This window comes from Orcinus orca, chromosome 2 (assembly GCF_937001465.1).
Source record: "Orcinus orca chromosome 2, mOrcOrc1.1, whole genome shotgun sequence".
NCBI classification, from domain to species: domain Eukaryota; kingdom Metazoa; phylum Chordata; class Mammalia; order Artiodactyla; family Delphinidae; genus Orcinus; species Orcinus orca.
The window spans coordinates 180126489-180144163 of NC_064560.1; the positions used below are offsets into that span (position 1 = coordinate 180126489).

At 42.4% G+C, this 17675-nt stretch overlaps 1 protein-coding gene across 2 annotated transcripts in view; it reads right to left on the reverse strand.

Moving 5' to 3' along the window:
* Nucleotides 1-12257: 12257 nt before the first annotated feature.
* The window catches only part of SEL1L (SEL1L adaptor subunit of ERAD E3 ubiquitin ligase), a 56717-nt gene continuing 51299 nt past the window's right edge, over nt 12258-17675 (reverse strand). For both annotated transcript variants that reach the window (XM_033417629.2, XM_004262304.4), the window contains one exon: nt 12258-16478. In XM_033417629.2, the coding sequence (XP_033273520.1) occupies nt 16269-16478 (210 nt within the window). In that variant the 3' untranslated portion in view covers nt 12258-16268. The remainder of the gene's footprint in view (nt 16479-17675) is intronic.

The following is a 17675-nucleotide window of genomic DNA, read 5'->3' on the forward strand; positions in this document are numbered from 1 at the left end:
GTGGCTCATTTCTGCAGTAGAGACTCTTCCTATGCACACCATCCGTGTCCCACATCAAGTGCCTGCTTCTCTCTGCTTCTCATGGGTGTGGAAGAACAAGACTGCAAGACGAGAGACCAGGAGGTCTGGGGAAGCATCTCATGGATGGACCTACGGGGGCAGATCTTTGTTTCTCAGGTCTTTGCACTCAACAACCCGGGAGACAGGATGACTTGTCACGTTGCTGTCAGACAACCTCTGTCCTCCTCTCTCAGTGCTTTAAACAAACAGACAGACAGACAGACAAACACTATGTACCAGCAGTGCACAGAGGCAGCATTGATGATGCTAAATAGAGGCCCAGATGATAAACACAATGATTTTGGAGGCTGGAAAAATGACTGGGTTGGAGGGTCAAGGAACACTTTCAGTGTGCCCCAAGAACCAGATATATGGATGCGAGGGGGCCTCAGTTTGAGAACCTAAACTGTATTTACTGAGAATCAGCCTTGTCTCAGGATCTTCAGAGGAAAGAACGCACTGTGAGTTAGCAGTCAAAGTATATGTCCCAAAGACAACAGGCTAGAGATGGACGAGGGGACAAGTTTAAGAAGAGCCGTTGGGTCTGGACCTCAGTGTGTGTTCCTATGACGCGGCTTCCTGCAGGAGTTGCGGGGCCGTGGTGAGGCGACGGTGCTGCTCCAGGAAACTTTCTCTCCAGTGGGGGCGCACTGGCTACAGGGATGCTGCTTTGGGACGGGGAGGAGGGACACATTCTCCACCGGGGCACTTCAAGGCTCGTCGGCGCAGGGGCCCATGTCACACAAAAGAAATCTCACCCACGGGTGATGTCACTCTAGTTAGCAGAGGATCCTAAGGCCACTTCTGAGCCTGCCTGGGGACTCTAGGAACTAACTGGAAGGAATTTGAGATGGTCCAAGGTTCTCACAGAAAGGGTGGAGCTGGAGCCAAAGAAATAGCCTTTTTGTTACTGTCAACGCGATCAAATTTTTAGCTCAAGTGTGACAGTGTCTGGGGAAACGCAGGACTCGTTAGATGGGAGAGAGGTAGAGAAGAAGAAAGAAGCGCCAGGTTGTGGGACTCCAGGGCAGCAAGCTTGGGGAAGGCTTTAGCCTGTAATGGGGAGCCATGGAGGGTTCTTGATCATGTTTGTTGCAGATTGTTTAGGGAAGATTAGTTTGGGGTACAGGAGATCGTGGGGGAGGGGTGCAGAAATGGCATGGAGACTGCTACTGATGGGACTGGAAGATCTTAAGCAACATGATAACAGCAGAAATGAAGAGGCTGGACGACCTGAGACAGAGCGCGGAAGAAGCATCTGTTTTCATATGGGGGTATTCTCTCTGCCTCCAGCCCCTGCCTCTCCTTTCCTGGCTGAGTCCAACTTGTCCCATGCGCTCTAACTCCTCTTTCAGGAAGTCCGCCCTGACTACTACCTCCCTTCCCCAGCCGGGAGGGGTGGGGTCCCCTTGTGCGCCCCACCTGGCCTCCCCTCCGCCATCCCCCTCAGCCATTGGGTTGTAAGTGTGGCCTGGTCCATCCCCTCTCTAGGCTGTGTGTCTCTTAAGAGCAGTGAGCTTGAATATTTATTGGTATATTGTGTGCCCAGCCCACAGGTTCTTTGTACTTATGGAGCTAGAAAAGAGGGAGGAGTCTAAAATGCATTTCTCTGAGGAAAAAAATTTCATTGTTTCCACTTGTATTTTACTTCTGTCTTTTTTGTTACATCTTAATTTTTCCTCATGTTATCTTAAAATTTAAAGGTAGCACTGATGTGTATGCAGCATAAGTGTAGGGCAGCGATTCTCAGCTTAAAAAAAAAAGGCTATTCCCATAAGGAACATTGTTTAGATTTTGTTTTTTCCTTGGTTGTCTTTTCCCTCCCTGCCCCTCCGCGAATAAAAGTTTAGTACCACAGATATCCTGCATATCTATTTATGTACTGTGGTCCTTTGGAGGGTGACAAATCATTGCAGTATCTAAGATTTTTTCAGGAATTCCCTGCCCCCCTCTAAAAACCAATTTTCTCCTCCTTGGGGGCCATATAAGCCCCTTTGAGAATATGTGGTATAGGCTGACTGTATTCATTTTCTAGGACTGTTGTAACAAATGAACACAACTTGGTGGTTTAAAACAACAGAAATTTACTCTCTCACAGTCCTGGGGCCCAAGGTCCAAAATCAAGGGGTGCTCCCTCCAGAGGCTCTGGGGGAGAATCCTTCCTTGCCTCTTCCAGCCTCTGTCGGCACCAGGTGTTCGTTGGCTTGTGGCTGCATCCTCACAGGGACTCTCTTCTCTGTGTCTTCCCTCCTTCTGTCTGAGTCAAATTTCCCTCTGCCTTTTTCTCTTACAAGGACAGCTGTCGTTGGATTTAGGGCCTGCCCCTATAATCCAGAATATCTCATCTCGAGATCCTTAACTTTTTCCAGACAAAGCCACATTCACAGGTGCCAGGGTTAAGACATGAAAATGTCTTTGGGGGCGCCACCATTGGACCCCCTACAATGACTAAAATATTTGAGGTGGCAGGGGACATCGTGTCAGTGACACAACAAGAAAGCTTGGTGTGCATTTCAGAACTCACACTGCTGGTCCAGTGTACTTATTAAAGTTTTGTGATGCTTCTAGCAGTTACAATGATGTTATTGTGGAAATCCAGGGAGCAGACCCCTCTCAGATCCGGCCTATTCCCAGAAAAGACTTTTTCCTCCTTCATCTTCCCTCAGATGTAGCCATTTGGCGCCCTCTAGTGGAACCTGTGGGAACTTGCGGTAACTACAAAGTTACTTTTCAGAGGAAACTATTCACAGATCCAAAATGGTTAGCTAGGTGAGACATATGATAGAAATGAAACAACAACAAACATAACTTGGAGCGTCTATATTATAACCCAGTACAATTTACCGCCCACCCTCGAGAGAAGTGATGCCAGGCAGAGTCGGAGGAGATGCCTGCATGTGGATTAGGGTTCTCCTGGGTCCTGCCGGGCCCTTTAGGCAAAGAAAACTAATCGAGGGAGGCTACCTGCAGGAAGGAAATAGAATGAAAATGGCCGGGTATCTCTCCCGTCAATATCCCAAGAAAGGAGCGAGGCACTTTCAGTCATAAAGAGATATTTGAAAACTTCTTAGTCGTCAGTTTTTCGTAACAATATTACTTGGAAAGACTTCTGCAAAAACCCTAAGTGAATCCCCTAGCTATATTCTTTGCCAGTTTTTCATCACAGTGTTTTCATGACGGCATCCATCTATTGGATGAAGAAAGATTTGTGTGGAAAGGCCCGTTTCCCGGGTAACTGCATACACGCGGACACTTTGATACAGCACCAGCTGTCCAGGCATCCTCACCGCCCGGCCCCCTGCAGTCTGAGTGCTTCTCCTTCCTGGCACAGGGTCATGGACATAATAAGCATCCAGGCAGTACTGAGTGGAACTGCCACTCAGAGGTTTTCTTGGTTTCTTTTCAGTGGTGGCTTATGTACTAATGTTTCCTGCTTTTCAATCTGCAAAGGGCTCTGTCACTTCCGCGAGCTGCCTCTGGTGTAGAGCTCTCCTGCCCCTGTTTCTGGGGAACAGCCGCTCCTCTGTGGGGTGGGAGTTGTTATTCGCGGGCCCTCCGTGGGCCACGCACGAAAGCGACTTCCAGATGTACTTTCCTCTTGCTCGCCTTAGAGCTGTTTCCCAGCAGGGATTTCCCCTCCCTGCGTGGTGATGGGAACAATAGGTCAGGGAGATCACGGAAATCTTACACCAAGAGGGTATATCACACAGTAACAAACCCGTCAAGTACCTCTGCATTTAGGTAGGTTTTCTCAAGAGCTGACTCTGGATCTTAACTGTTTTTATAATGTTGCTTTTAAGTCCATCCACTAATTCAAACATCAATCAAATCGACGGGTGTGTCAGGCATCATGCCAAGCTCTGGGTGTACACCGGTGAATAGGACAGAAATGGTGTCTGTCCTCCAGGGATTTACAAACAGGGAGACCAAGATTAAACAAATAGTGTAAATAATCAATGATAAGAAGTGCTATAAAGGAAAAATACCGAGGGCTGCCTAACAGGTGCACCTGATTTAATGCAGGGACAGGCAAGTCTGAGCAGAGATAGGAGGAAAGTGGGCGGGGCCAAGGGGCAGAGGGGAGGCAGGAAGGCAGTTTGGAGACTTGAACAAAGCCGGTATGATGAATGCAGCACATGCACATAATCCTCCATTAGCTCTAATTAATCTTTTCACTAGCTCAGCTGTTTCAGGTAAATGGATGAGGGAGGTCTTGTTCTAAATTTATAGACAGATTGGGCTGGCGCAGTTGGGGTTAACTTAGAAGCACTGAAATCATGGAGACAGCTTTGGTCTTCAAAATCTCCTGGAGGGGCTTCCTTGGTGGCACAATGGTTAAGAATCTGCCTGCCAATGCAGGGGATACAGGTTCGAGCCCTGGTCCAGGAAGATCCCACATGCCGTGGAGCAACTAAGCCCGTGCGCCACAACTACTGAGCCTGCGCTCTAGAGCCCGCGAGCCATCACTGCTGAGCTCATGTGCCACAAATACTGAAGCCCGTGCGCCTAGAGCCTGTGCTCCACAAGAGAAGCCACCACAGTGAGAAGCCCGTGCACCACAACAAAGAGTAGCCTCCGTTCTCAGCAACTAGAGAAAACCTGTGTGCAGCAGCGAAGACCCAATGCAGCCAAAAATTAAATAAATGAATAAATTAATTAATTTTAAAAAAAAGCTCCTGGAGTCCATTTTAATTTTTTTTCTTTTTTTGTTGAGGCCATTTTTTTTTTTTTTTTTTGCGGTACGTGGGCCTCTCACTGTTGTGGCCTATCCTGTTGTGGAGCACAGGCTTCAGATGCGCAGGCTCAGAGGCCATGGCTCACAGGCCTAGCCGCTCCGCGGCATGTGGGATCTTCCCGGACCGGGGCACGAACCCGTGTCCCCTGCATCGGCAGGCGGACTCTCAACCACTGCGTCACCAGGGAAGCCCGAGGCCATTTTTTAATGAAGTCCTTGAGGATGGGGCTGATGTCTGATTCATTGTGTCGCCCTTGGATTCTCACAATTTATAGCAGGAGTTGTATACGGAGGAGTTATCTAGAAGCAAGTCAAACACTGATGATTTTCATAACCAATGGGCTGTTTCTTAACTTCTAAGGTTGCTGATGTCATGAAGGAAAACGAAATGTGACTGTGGCAGCCTGTCTCCAAGATGGACACTGTTGGTTCCTTCCCTCCCAGTCTACCTATGCCTATCCTCCACCGGAAGGCTTCCTCTGCCCACACCACTTGAATCTGGGCCGGCCTAAGTGACTTGGTGACTCGTAGAGGGCAGTGCAGATGACGTCTGGGGCTCCCAAGGCCAGGTCCCAAGAAGCCTTGCAGCAACACCAGGGCTCTTGTAATTCTTACTTTGGGGCAATTTTATGGACCCTGAGAGGGCGAGTGCCCAGCTGTTTTGGGCCTCTCAGCCCAGGCACCAGACATGAGTTGAAGGAGCTGTCTTGGATTTTCTGGCCCTGGAACACGTCAAACAGGAAAAGGCTTAGGCCCCAGCCATGTGGCTTCTCAAACCAGCCCAGCAGAGGCCCTGGACATGGTGGAGCAGAGTTGAGCCAACACTGGTGTGCTCTAGGTGGTCTTCATGCCTTTGTAAAAACTTAATAAACCGAAGCCTCGATTAAATAGGAGACCAGAAGGGGATGCTCTCATGGCCTGAAACAACAGGGGAGCCCAGTGGGAAGAAGAGACTTCTTTCCTGGCAAGGATTTTGCCAATGAAAAAACGATGGACTCTATGCTTACTATAGCCTCCCTGACTTCCTTTTCCCCTCTGTAGGAGAGCTCTCCTCCCCTCCCTGTTCAGGGGACTTGCACTTGCCTTGCCATGGTTGCAGACCCCAAATTACAACTGTCTCCTGATCCCAAATAAACCCATTTTTGTTGCAGAAATAACTGGCAGTCTATTTGTTTTAGGTTAACATTTTGGTGGCCCATATGGGGACCAGAGAAGACCCCTGAAGACCATATGGCCCCAGGGCTGGTGAGCAAACAGGTGTGGTACCCCCAATCGAGCCCATTGTGCTCACTGCTTTTCTTGCCAACCTTGGAATTTGAAAGTCTTTCTTTCTCCTGGATGTGAGTTTCTGCCCCCTTTGTGTTTGAAGCTCTCCAGGCTTTATTCGGGATCTGTTTTAAGGTTTAGTCCTTTCTGGTTAAGGCCTGGTTTTGTATGCAAATACTCATCGGCACTTCAGTCTGATTTTGAGATCAGATGGTTTCAACAGAAACTGGCTGAGAAGTGTCAGCCCCATCCTGTGAAACAGGGGCTGTTCTATGGCAACGGGCTGGAAAACCTTTGGCCTGGTTCCTCTGGGACCAACCTGTTCCTTAGAACTGGCTGGTATTAGGCCTGCAAGCTATTCAAGCTGCAAGATGTTTGAGATACTTGAACTGTTTAAGCTGTTTGAATTGAGTTATTTGAGCTGTTTAAGCTGTTTGAAACTTATTCTAGAGAAAAACCTCTGAGAAATGGGATCCCAGTTACCTAAATATTTTGAGGGTGTCCCTGACCCCAGGAACTCTGGCTGATTTTATGTTTAAAAAATCCAGTTTATCCTCACGTGCATTTCTAACTAAATGGACCAACCTGACCAAAGGCAATTTAAAATATCAATGGCCATTATGAGGAACTTTTGACATCCCCAAACTAAATTTCTTAAAAACAAACTAGACCACAATAGCTCTAAAATTTCCGGAACTCAGTAGAGCACATATTTTGATTGGTATTTTGAGACTTCCCAAGTGTTATCAGGAGCCTAAAATTGCCTCTCCGCAAAATAAGATTTTAAGATTAACTGAGGCAAACGGACTTAAAGATAAGATGGCTCCCGAAGCCTCAGGCTCTTCCTTGATTCCACCTCTGGTCCATCTTCCTCCGCCCTTCCTACGCTGCCTTCCCCCCTCTAGACCCTCAGGTTCCCCATACTAATTCTCTTGCCAAACTTCCCTGTTTCTCCAAATCTCTGCCTGATCCCTTTTCCTCTGAACGTATCAGAACCTTTCCCTTTAAAATGAAGACTTCTGAGGATCCAGAGGTTAAACCTTTAATTTCTATATTCCCTGGACTAAAGCTGAGCTGTGAGCCATAGTCAAAGATTTTCCCAAAGTAGCGGAAATCCTCACAGATTTGCTGAGGAATTTAATATAGCCATTCAAACTTATCAACCTGGTTTTTCTGACTTATATACCAGCTAGTTCATAGGCTTGTCAGTGAAGGCCAGGCCCAGCATTAGATGACAACTGCTAATTGGGAACATCCTGAAAGGTCTCTAGAATTACAACCAGGAGACCAGCCTACTAACTTACATGATCAGGCTTGGGCAATCCCTAGGTGACTTCATCGAGCAATTCATAGGGCTTTTCCAAAGCCTGTGGATTGGAACAAAATTCAGTCTTGCACAAAAAAATCTGAACATGTTCATGATTATTACAATTGGCTTTGCATTTGTATTTTAATTAATTAATTTTGGGCTGCGTTGGATCTTCACTGGGGCGCGTGGGCTTCTCATTGCGGTGGCCTCTCCTGCTGCAGAGCACGGGCTCTAGGCATGCTGGCTTCAGTAGTTGTGGCTCGCGGGCTCCAGAGTGCAGGCTCAGTAGTTGTGGCCCACGGACTTAGTTGCTCCGTGGCATGTGGGATCCTCCCGGACCAGGGCTCAAACCCGTGTCCCCTGCATTGGCAGGCAGACTCTCAACCACTGCGCCACCAGGGAACAATCGGCTTTGCATTATTTTTAAAGAAAATTCTAGTCTTCCTTCAGATGCTGATTCCATCCTGGTAGCTTTTAACTCTAACTTTATTAATGGGCTGAACCAGGATCTTTCCCTTCTAGTAAAAAGGACCAAGATGGAATGGGAAACGATGTCTACTCTAGACTTGGTTACTCTGCCAAACCAGCTCTCTCCCACTCTCCCACCTGAAAGGGAGACTGACAGAATTCTTAATCTTCATCTCCAACAAATGAAGACTCCTAAATGAAACCCAAAGCCTCCTAAGCTTTTGCTATTATTGCAAAGAGCCAGAACATTGGAAAAGAGATTGTTACAAATTTAAGTACTTAGGCACCTTCAGCCCGTTCACTAGCATTTGTGACATCCTCCCGATTCTCAGTGCCGGGGCTCCACAGAACTACAGGAACTCTTCCCAATCCTCCCTCTTAATCAGATTGAAGAAACATTTCCCCTGATTGGGAATGAAGTTTTTCCAGTCCTGACACTGGAGCCACACTCTCGGTGCTCAGCCTCACTACTATATGGGATCATTTCCTTAATTTCTCTTTCTGATCTTTCGTTGTTAGTGTATAGGAATGCAAGAGATTTCTATGCATTAATTTTGTATCCTGCAACTTTACCAGATTCATTGATGAGCTCTAGTAGTTTTCTGATAGCATCTTTAGGATTTTCTATGTGTAGTGTCATCTGCAAACAGTGACAGTTTTACTTCTTTTCCAACATGGATTACTTTTCAACCCCACTACTATAAAGCAGCCCCCTCCTTGGAGTACTAAAATGGTTCAGGGAATTCCCTGGCAGTCCAGTGATTAGGACTCAGCACTTTCACTGCCGTGGCCCCGGGTTCAATCCCTGGTCAGAGAATTAAGATCCCACAAGCTGCATGGCGTGGCAAAAAAAAAAAAAAACCCAACAACAAAAACCTAGTTCAAATACTGGGGATCTCTAATGAACCTTAAGAGGTTTCAGTCTCTAAAGCTATTCTCTTTCGTTTAGGCCCTTTGAGAGGCACACACCCTTTTCTCCTTAGTTTCTCTACCCCTATCCATTTACTACACTGAGATTTGTTAGGGAAGTATCATGCTGGCATTTCTTTCTCCCAAAAGGATAAAATAATTCTAGAACTTGATAATAGCCATCAAAGCAGCCAACCAGTGAACTCAATGACCCTTTGACATCTCTGGACCCTTGCTCCATCTCTGACGCTACTAGACTGATTCTGGAAACACATAATTTGTCCCTATTCAATCAGCTACCACACTCCTTGTGGGCAAAATCTCCAACTGATATGGGCAAATTTTGCAGTCCACCTCCCATCAAGATTCAAATAGATCCTTCAAAACTTCTTCCCAGAATTAATCAATATCCTATAAAGAAAGAAGCCCTTCAAGGCATAAACCCTGTAACAGATTACAAGGCTCAAGGCCTCATAATCCATTGGACTCTCCCTTGTAATACTCTGCTCTCCTTCTCAAGTCTCTTCACAGGAAGACAGCCTCCACTTCCTAAAGCTTTTAGCCTTAAAGGGATATAAGGTCACCAAAGAAAAATTGCAGTTTGCTCAAACCCAGGTTTGATATTTAGGGCATCTGATATCAGAACAGGAAGTACACCTACATCCAGATGGACTTCACGGTGATCTAAGTTTTCCAAAACTCCAAACGGAGTGCCAACTGCGAGGTTCTCTCAGGCTAGCTGGGTATTGAAAAAAAAGTCTACTCAATTGCTTTTGGCATTTAAAACCTCTGAGGGCTGGCAAGACCTTAATGACCATCCAGTGCAAGCAGCCTCTTGATAAAATGAGCGGTTTGCCCAAGACCATCCACTCACCGTGAGGACTAGAGCCCAGTCCAGAGCTTTTCTCCCCTTGCTATAGCATCCTTCCTTTCTTCCTTTGCATTTCAGCGCCATTCACTGGGGGCAGGACTGATCCCTAATCGCTTTTATGAAGGGATTAGGCAACTCAGGAGGGTTAACGGGAGAACCTGTCGGGAATGCAAGACCCAACTATAGGCCATGGAGGTTGTGTATAGGTCCATCCCTGTGCATCTGTCCAATTTGTCATCATGACTCTGGCACTGGAATAGTGACTCGTAATTAAAAAGCCCCTTTCCTTAGTGGCAATAGGTCTACTGGGATGCAGTGTAGTTTTTCTGTAGCTAAGGCTGGGGTTTCATCCCAGTTCACAGGCCTTTCTTCTACTTCACTGCTTTAAGGTATAAATGTCCAGTTCCTAGCTTAGTTCACTGTGCCCGGTGAGACCTAATAGGTTCCTTCTTTGGTTTAGTGAACTTGAGTACAAAAAGCATTAGTTATGCAGTTTTAATTACTTTTAAGCCTTAAATGAGTGATGAAATATAAATACCAATTAACACATCTAAGGCTTCTTCAATTACTTTTTTCCTTGCCTTTGAAATAATAAAGGCTGTTGTTCACAGCTCCAGTGTGGACAGTTCCATTTACAGCATTTATTTCATCTAGAGTCAAAATAGGGACTATAGGGAAACCAGTGTGCTGTTCTCACCTCTGTCCTGGCAGTAAATTTCCATGCATCGTGTAAGATGCTACCAGCCAAAGAACATTGTCCAAATAGTATGCAAAAGCAAATAGCATCTGTATAGGTTGAAGAAAATTCAAGAAAATTCTTTACTAGTACAAGGGAAACAAGACCAGCTGGATGATTCCCTCTACTTCCTCCCCCTCCTCTCTTGCACAATCGGGATTACTTTCTATTTGTTTTCATTTAGAACAAAAAGAGCCAATTAATCAAATTTTCCTAAGGAAAAAAAAATTTAGGCAATGCATGGGTGAAGAGTGGGGAAACCCAGATGCACAAACTCTGAAACTCACAGCTGTGCTTTCACATCTTAAAATAAATGTTTCCAAGAATGGAGGCTTCCGTTGTTCACATTTAAATCTTGAATCATGTAAAACTCAGTGACAACTTCAAAGTCAGAATCCTTGTTTAGGATACTTAAATCTCATATCTAATACTTAGAAGACTTATGAGAAATTCTTTTCAATCCTGAGAGGCTAAATAAGAGTTCTATTGGGAGGTAGAGAGAGGGCAAAAGGAAACTGGACTGAGCAAAACCAGAAAATATTTATATGAATGTTCTCAAGTCAATTAACTGACCATATTCGACTCAACTTACATAAGAAAAAAATCACGTGGGGTTTTTGTAAGTGGGACTTAATACACAATTCAGCATTAACACTAGGTCATGTTTAAAATAAATTAATCCAGACTGAAAACATTTGGCCACTAGGAAAACCAGAGTTTTTGCTCAAGGTTGTTCAATCTGATGGCTTTCTAAGTAGTGGTGGAAATGACATGGGAAGAAATATACAAGATCCATTAATGCAGAAGCATCTCCTTTTGAACTGGTAGATCCTAAAGCTCATTTTATTTTTCACTTGACTCTTCAAGTATTTGGAAAATATCCAAAAAGTAAAAAAATCTTCCTTCTGTTTTTTTTTTGTAGTTTCTACTACAGAAACTATTTCTAATTTTTTACTTGCATATATTTATGTATATGTCGTGACACAGTATAAGCAAATTTCAAGGTTAGTGTAGCCAATCCAAATTAGTGTCATAAAGGTAAAAGGGAGAAGCTGTTTCTCATCAAGTTGCATCCAGTGAAGACCAAGGACTCATTTTAATGACTTGTCAGAAAGGGGCTAACTGGTAAATAGGCATCACACCCAACTCCAGGTTGAATGATCAAACTGCTGATGTTATAGCTCCGATGTCCAACTTTCCAACTTCCTCAAAACTTTTATTTTAGTCAAGGTCAAAGTCATCTTGGGTGGCTGACTATGCTCCCAGAAGTAAAATTTGAGACCCAATTTCTCCACTTGCCACAATCTGCATCATGCAAACTTTTTCAAGGATCTGATGCTTCTAAGATGAACATTTTAGCTCGATTTCTTTTGAGTTGGCTGCTAGGAAGTTAGGGCCAGATTTGTAGCCTGGTTCTAACATGCATTTTGTGTACAAAGTTCACTCCTGATTTAATACTGTTTTCTCCTTTGTTTCCCCTTTACTTACTTATCCTAAGTAAATTTCGTCACGTTGCACCGTTATGTAGCTCTGTAAGCCCTCCTAAAAACTTTCTGGGAAAAGACAATGCATAAACAAACTTTAGCTAAGTTTTACCATAATCAGGATAAAAGTGAATACGCATACTATATATCACAGGCTGATTCAGGTCAAAGATCTGAGATTTAAAAAGGGAAACATGTCTTAGCAAATTCATATTCTGCAGGATAAAATTCAACTTATAGAAATCTGAATTTCAATAGTTAAAAGTAAATGTAAGATGGATTCAAACTGCCCCTCATCAATGCTTTCTAGAAGTTTCTGAATTTCCAAAATGGTTCATGAAAAAATTGAATGATTCAGGTTTTAAAAAAAGTCTGCCTGGAGAGGTGCCTGGCCATGGTACGTTATAGCATACAGGATAACCAGAGGTGGAATCTTTATTTCACAGGTTTCAAGATACAGTACAAAACGAATCTGTACATCTCTCTATTAACAGGATTTGTTTACACAATTATATTACACTTCACCAGCCTTTATATTGAATTTAATTAAATACAAAATAAATTTACAAAAAGTCTACCATGGTGCTCTTTCCCATGCCAGCTTACGGTCTTTTAAAACGTCTCCTAAATATTGATAGTGGTTACACCTTGATCGTATCAATATTATGATTTTTTTTTTAATCAAAGAGAATAGTGTCATCTTGTTATTCCAAACAGGAAAGCCGGTGCATGAGAGGTGACTCCCTGCACACAACCGAGACATCCTTCTCACGCGCACATCAGGTTTTTACTTGTGCAAATAGTCACTTTAAAAATACAAATCATTTTTACTTGGAATATTTTCAATTCTCTTGAAATACCAAGTGGAAGGAGAAATTTAGCTTCTTTTCGAGGACTACTACACATTTAAAAATCAGGTAGTGCCTCTGACAATATGATATTCAGAAATTTTGTATTTTCATTTACATTTGAGAGCAATGACTAATGAAAAGTATTTTCGTGAAAATAGAAGTTTCTTCTGCTTTATTTCTTGCACAGTTGTAGTCATAATATTGTATAACATAATTAAATTCACTTTCAAAACAAACACTACCTGTTATTGGGACAAATGTAGCCCACGTTGCTCTTCTTGGTAGGTAAAGGGGCTATTTCTCTGAAGCACTTTTTGTTTTGAAATGTGCATGTGAAATGTTAGTCCAAACCTCTGAAAAAGGTTTTCTGCAGATGTAGCTAGACAATATAATACACATGCTACACACATGAAGAGCTGTGGTCTTCATTTATAGGCTTGCATGCATACTTCCAAACACTGGTTTGAAGAACAAACATGAGGAGCAAAGAAAGGGAGAAAAAAAAAGCTTATACAAAATACTTAAGTTTCCTGGAGGCAACAGCAGCTCCTTAATTAAATAAAGCAACAGATCATGGCCAGATCACCAGCAGAAGTTTCTACAACTTCCCAATGGTACAGAGATAAAATGGCTTAGCAGTAAAACTCTCACAAATTAACCTTATATGCACAAAATAACCTTATATGCAAAGGGTAACACATCCTCAACAGTATTAAGATTAATGACTCACAAGTTCATCTAAATGCTAAATAATAATGAATTCTGAAAAAAAGAAACCTTTTGGTTTAATTTTTCTGTGCCATTGGATATTAACCAAAAATAAGATAAGCCTTACCCAGAATACAGAAACAAAAGCTCCAAAAACAAAAAGGAAAAAAAAAACAAACCAAGTCCCAAACCCCAATGCTACCTTTGTTAACATAAAACAAAAAGCAAAACAGATAGTCTCAAGACTCTGGAACAGTTGACTAACCAAGAAACCAAATGCACAAGAGAATAGAAGCTAAGTAGAGTACTATTGTCATCACCTTGGAAGGCAGGAAGACAGACTATAAAAGGGATCAGGAGAGAAGGGCTACCACGGAGAAATGAAGCCGTACTCTGCTAGCTCTAAATTCTAACATTAAAACTCCTGAATCCTGGAGTTAGTTTAATGTCACTGACATTAACTAGCTTTAGTTACTGTCATTTTATTCAAATGGATGCCATTTGATTAGGTAGGTATTGAGCATTATTTTAGGAGAAACACCAAACCCAGTTCCTATTTGCTTAGGTATCATGTCTCTTGTACAGAATGAAAAAGGGAACAAAGTATTTTGAGACAGTCTTTAAATGAAGCCATAGGAACGAAGTTATTTTAAATTTACCATTCAAATTTCCAGTAGCAAATGACCCAGGGTAAAACAGGAGGTGGACAAAAGCCAAGAAAAAGATCTATTTGGGAGATTAATAAAAAGGACATGGCTAGTGGTACACTACCGGGAAGTTATTGCCTGGAGAACAAGACCACGCTTTCCCACCTGCCTCTGGGTAGTGCACACTGCTTTAAGAAATGTTTTTTCAAAGTACTAACAGAGGGAAGTAAAGATAGAGATAAGAATGCTGCTAAAGGAAAAATTAGGTGGATGGTAGAAAAATACGGAAGTTTAGTTGTTCAAGTTTTAAATAAATTAAAACAGTTCCTTCGAAATGAAGCGTGGCTGCTACTGTGGATCATACTTATTTTGAAGGTTGGGGGAGAACGGGCAGGGGTGAAGACACCAACATACTGTACCGACTGTACTCAAATCTCTAATGTAAGAGATCAAACAAGTCTTAATATTTACATGAGCTGCCCAAAGCAACATGACACTTCTGAGGGTAAAATTTCTTACCTTTCAGATCTGCATTTATACATATGGTTCTCGCTGTCATCACCTCTTCCTATTAGAAGCAATTATCTAGGAGGAAAGTTTGCTTACCAGGTTTCTCATAATACTCTAAACACCAAAAAAGCACACTACTTCACATTTAGAGCCTTCATGTTCATTACAGACTAATTCACTCTAGTTCTAAATACAATCTCTACTTCAAAAACCAAAGTCTTACAACTCTTCAAGTTTTCTGGCAGATAAGGGGTTATGGAAAAAGAGTATAAAGATTAATATAAACAGATGAGGTCAGCAGGCACAGAAAGCCTGCTCACACACTAAGAGAGCCTCAGACCAGATACAGGCTGGTGAACACTGCCATCCGACAACAAAAAGGAATACAATTTGGTTGAAGTTTTAATTTTTTCATTTGTGGTATGTGACCTTCTCTGTTTTCTTTGTTGTTGCTGTCGTTGTTGTTTTCTGTAGTACTTAACCAGACAATTCTGAAGTGTAATAGCCTTGATTTTCCTGATGTTAACAGTGGGAGGGTGGTGAATACGAAAGCTAAGCAAGTGGTTGATCTTCTACTGTAACATCAAACTGCAGAAATAAAAATCTCCCTGAACAGTACAAACAGGCTTTGGCTTTCCTCAACCACTGATTTTAATGCATCTCAGATTCTCTGAGTGTTAGTATTGTAATGGTAGTCACTGTATGCCATAGCTTGGCAACAATATTTCATATTTTAAAAATTCAGGAGGGTGGTCTGTTCTTTTGCAATAAGAAATGCAAAGTAAAATAAATCCTGGTAACAAATGCTTCAACTTTTGGGAAAGTGTGTCTGTGATCCTGGTACCCCACTCAGAGTTCTTCAATATTGTTTTCTAATCTCTCCCCTTTAGTCCATCCTCTGGCTTCCAGATAAAGGCTCTGTATACTCAAAACAAGCAAGCAAATTACATTGAGTAATTTGGGGCAAGTTCACGTGTTAGCTCAAGAAGTCAGTTCACAATGTTTTCTATATATTCCATTCCAAGGAAATGAAGTTCACATAAAACTCTTTAACATGGCCTTTCAGTCTTTGAAGGAGAGAAGTATGGTATAAAGTATGACAATCACCAACAGTAAGAAACCTCCCAACCTTGCCTTTTAAAGTAATAAATATGCTGAATATGTATACTTGCATGTGGCCTGGCAAAAGTTCCTCGGTTATCGCAGTTCTGAAACACTTTGAAGACTTTTTTTTTTTAACTTAAAAGGCAGTTCTATTTTCAGACTTTCAAACATGTTAAGGTTAAATCTGCAACTAACTGGGTTTTCCTTTTTACATCGATCAGTTTTTAGTGTCGACGCATGAGACCTTAAAGATGGTTGACAGAACTTATGCACATTGAAAGAATGACCAAAAGGACCCAAGAAAGATAGCTGGACACAGCAGACATTACCTTGAGTGTCTCACATGTTTCCAGGAAAAAAAAAGGGGGGGCAGGGGAGCCACTGAGAGTTGTTATTCCATACGGCACTGAAACGGACATTCAACTCAGTTTAGGTAAGAGTTACTTATCCCTGAAAATAAAGGCATCAGATTCTAAGCAGCTTTAGGAATTCAATGCTTCCTTGTGCCTCTTCCAGGAGGTGGCCACTGATCCAAAGTCCTAAATCAAATGCAAGTGTTCTTGGTAAACGATTTCCTTGTTTGTCACTGGTCAAGGCTGGCCGCCGTGGGTCACTGTGGTGGCTGCTGCTCGGGCGGCCCCTCCTGCTGTGGTGGTGCTGGCCGTGGCCCGGGAGGCCTGGGGACAGGCATGTCCTGGTGCTGCCTCTGCCTGTAAGCGATAACTGTCCCCAACAGCAATGCGATGATGGTCATGAGGTAAAGGTCCCACTCAGGTCCCAAAAGCTGGTCCATATCAAGCTGGGTGAACAGATCTCGAAGCTTAATGAGAAAAGTATAAAAATCATTATGATCATTAAAATATAATAGAAGGAGCTAGGAAAGTTACATCACAGATTAGAGATAAATACAGAATTTATTAAATCAATTGGTTTTAGTAACATTTTGCAATGTGTTCCAAAAAAAAGGGTTTTACTAAACTCAGAACTACCATATGACCCAGCAATTCCACTCCTGGGTATATATCCGAAAAAACAGAAACACTAATTCTAAAACATACATGCACCCCAATGTTCATAGCAGCATTATTCATAATTGTCAAGATGTGGAAGCAACCTAAGTGTCCATCAACAGATGAATGGATAAAGAAGACGTGGTACATATATACACAATGGAACATTACTCAGCCATAATAAAGAATGAAATTTTGCCATCTGCAGCAAAATGGATGGACTCGGAGGGCATTATGCTAAGTGAAATAAGTCAGACAGAGAAAGACAAATAGTGTACGATATCACTTATATGCAGAATCTAAAAAATACAACAAACTAGCGAATATAACAAAACAGAAGCAGGATCAGATATAGAGAACAAACTAGTGGTCATCAGTGGGGAGAGGGAAGAGGCGGAGGGGCAATATAGGGGTAGGAGACTAAGAGGTACAAACTATTAGGTATAAAATAAGCTACAAGGATATATCATACAACATGGGAATTATAGCCACTATTTTATAACTGTAAATGGAGTATAACCTATAAAAATTGTGAATCACTATATTGTACACCTGTAACTCTATATAGTATTGTATATCAACTATACTTCAATTAAAAAAATAAAACCCACCAGACTTTAACAAAGAATCCAATCTAATAAAATTAAGGATAAAATAAGACAAAAATATAAAGACAATGAGTTCAACTGAAAAAAAAATTTTTAAAAGCCTGAAACTCAAAATAATGTCTGAGGACCAGAGCTATGGTTCCTTTCCATCAGTAACCTAATGCACTGATTTCCAACCATTTTTCACAGGAAATATTTGAAACAAACACTGGGGACAATGGAGGATGAAGGGGGGGCGGAAATCAGTATCTTGGCACACCTCACCTATAACCTATTTCTAGTGTTGACACACTAGCTAAAAAGCTCTCTTCTAATGAAAGCAGGGCTATTTTACTACTTCTCTCATGTAACTGAAGATGACAGGAATTCAGAAATTTAATAGCTGAACAAATAATGCTT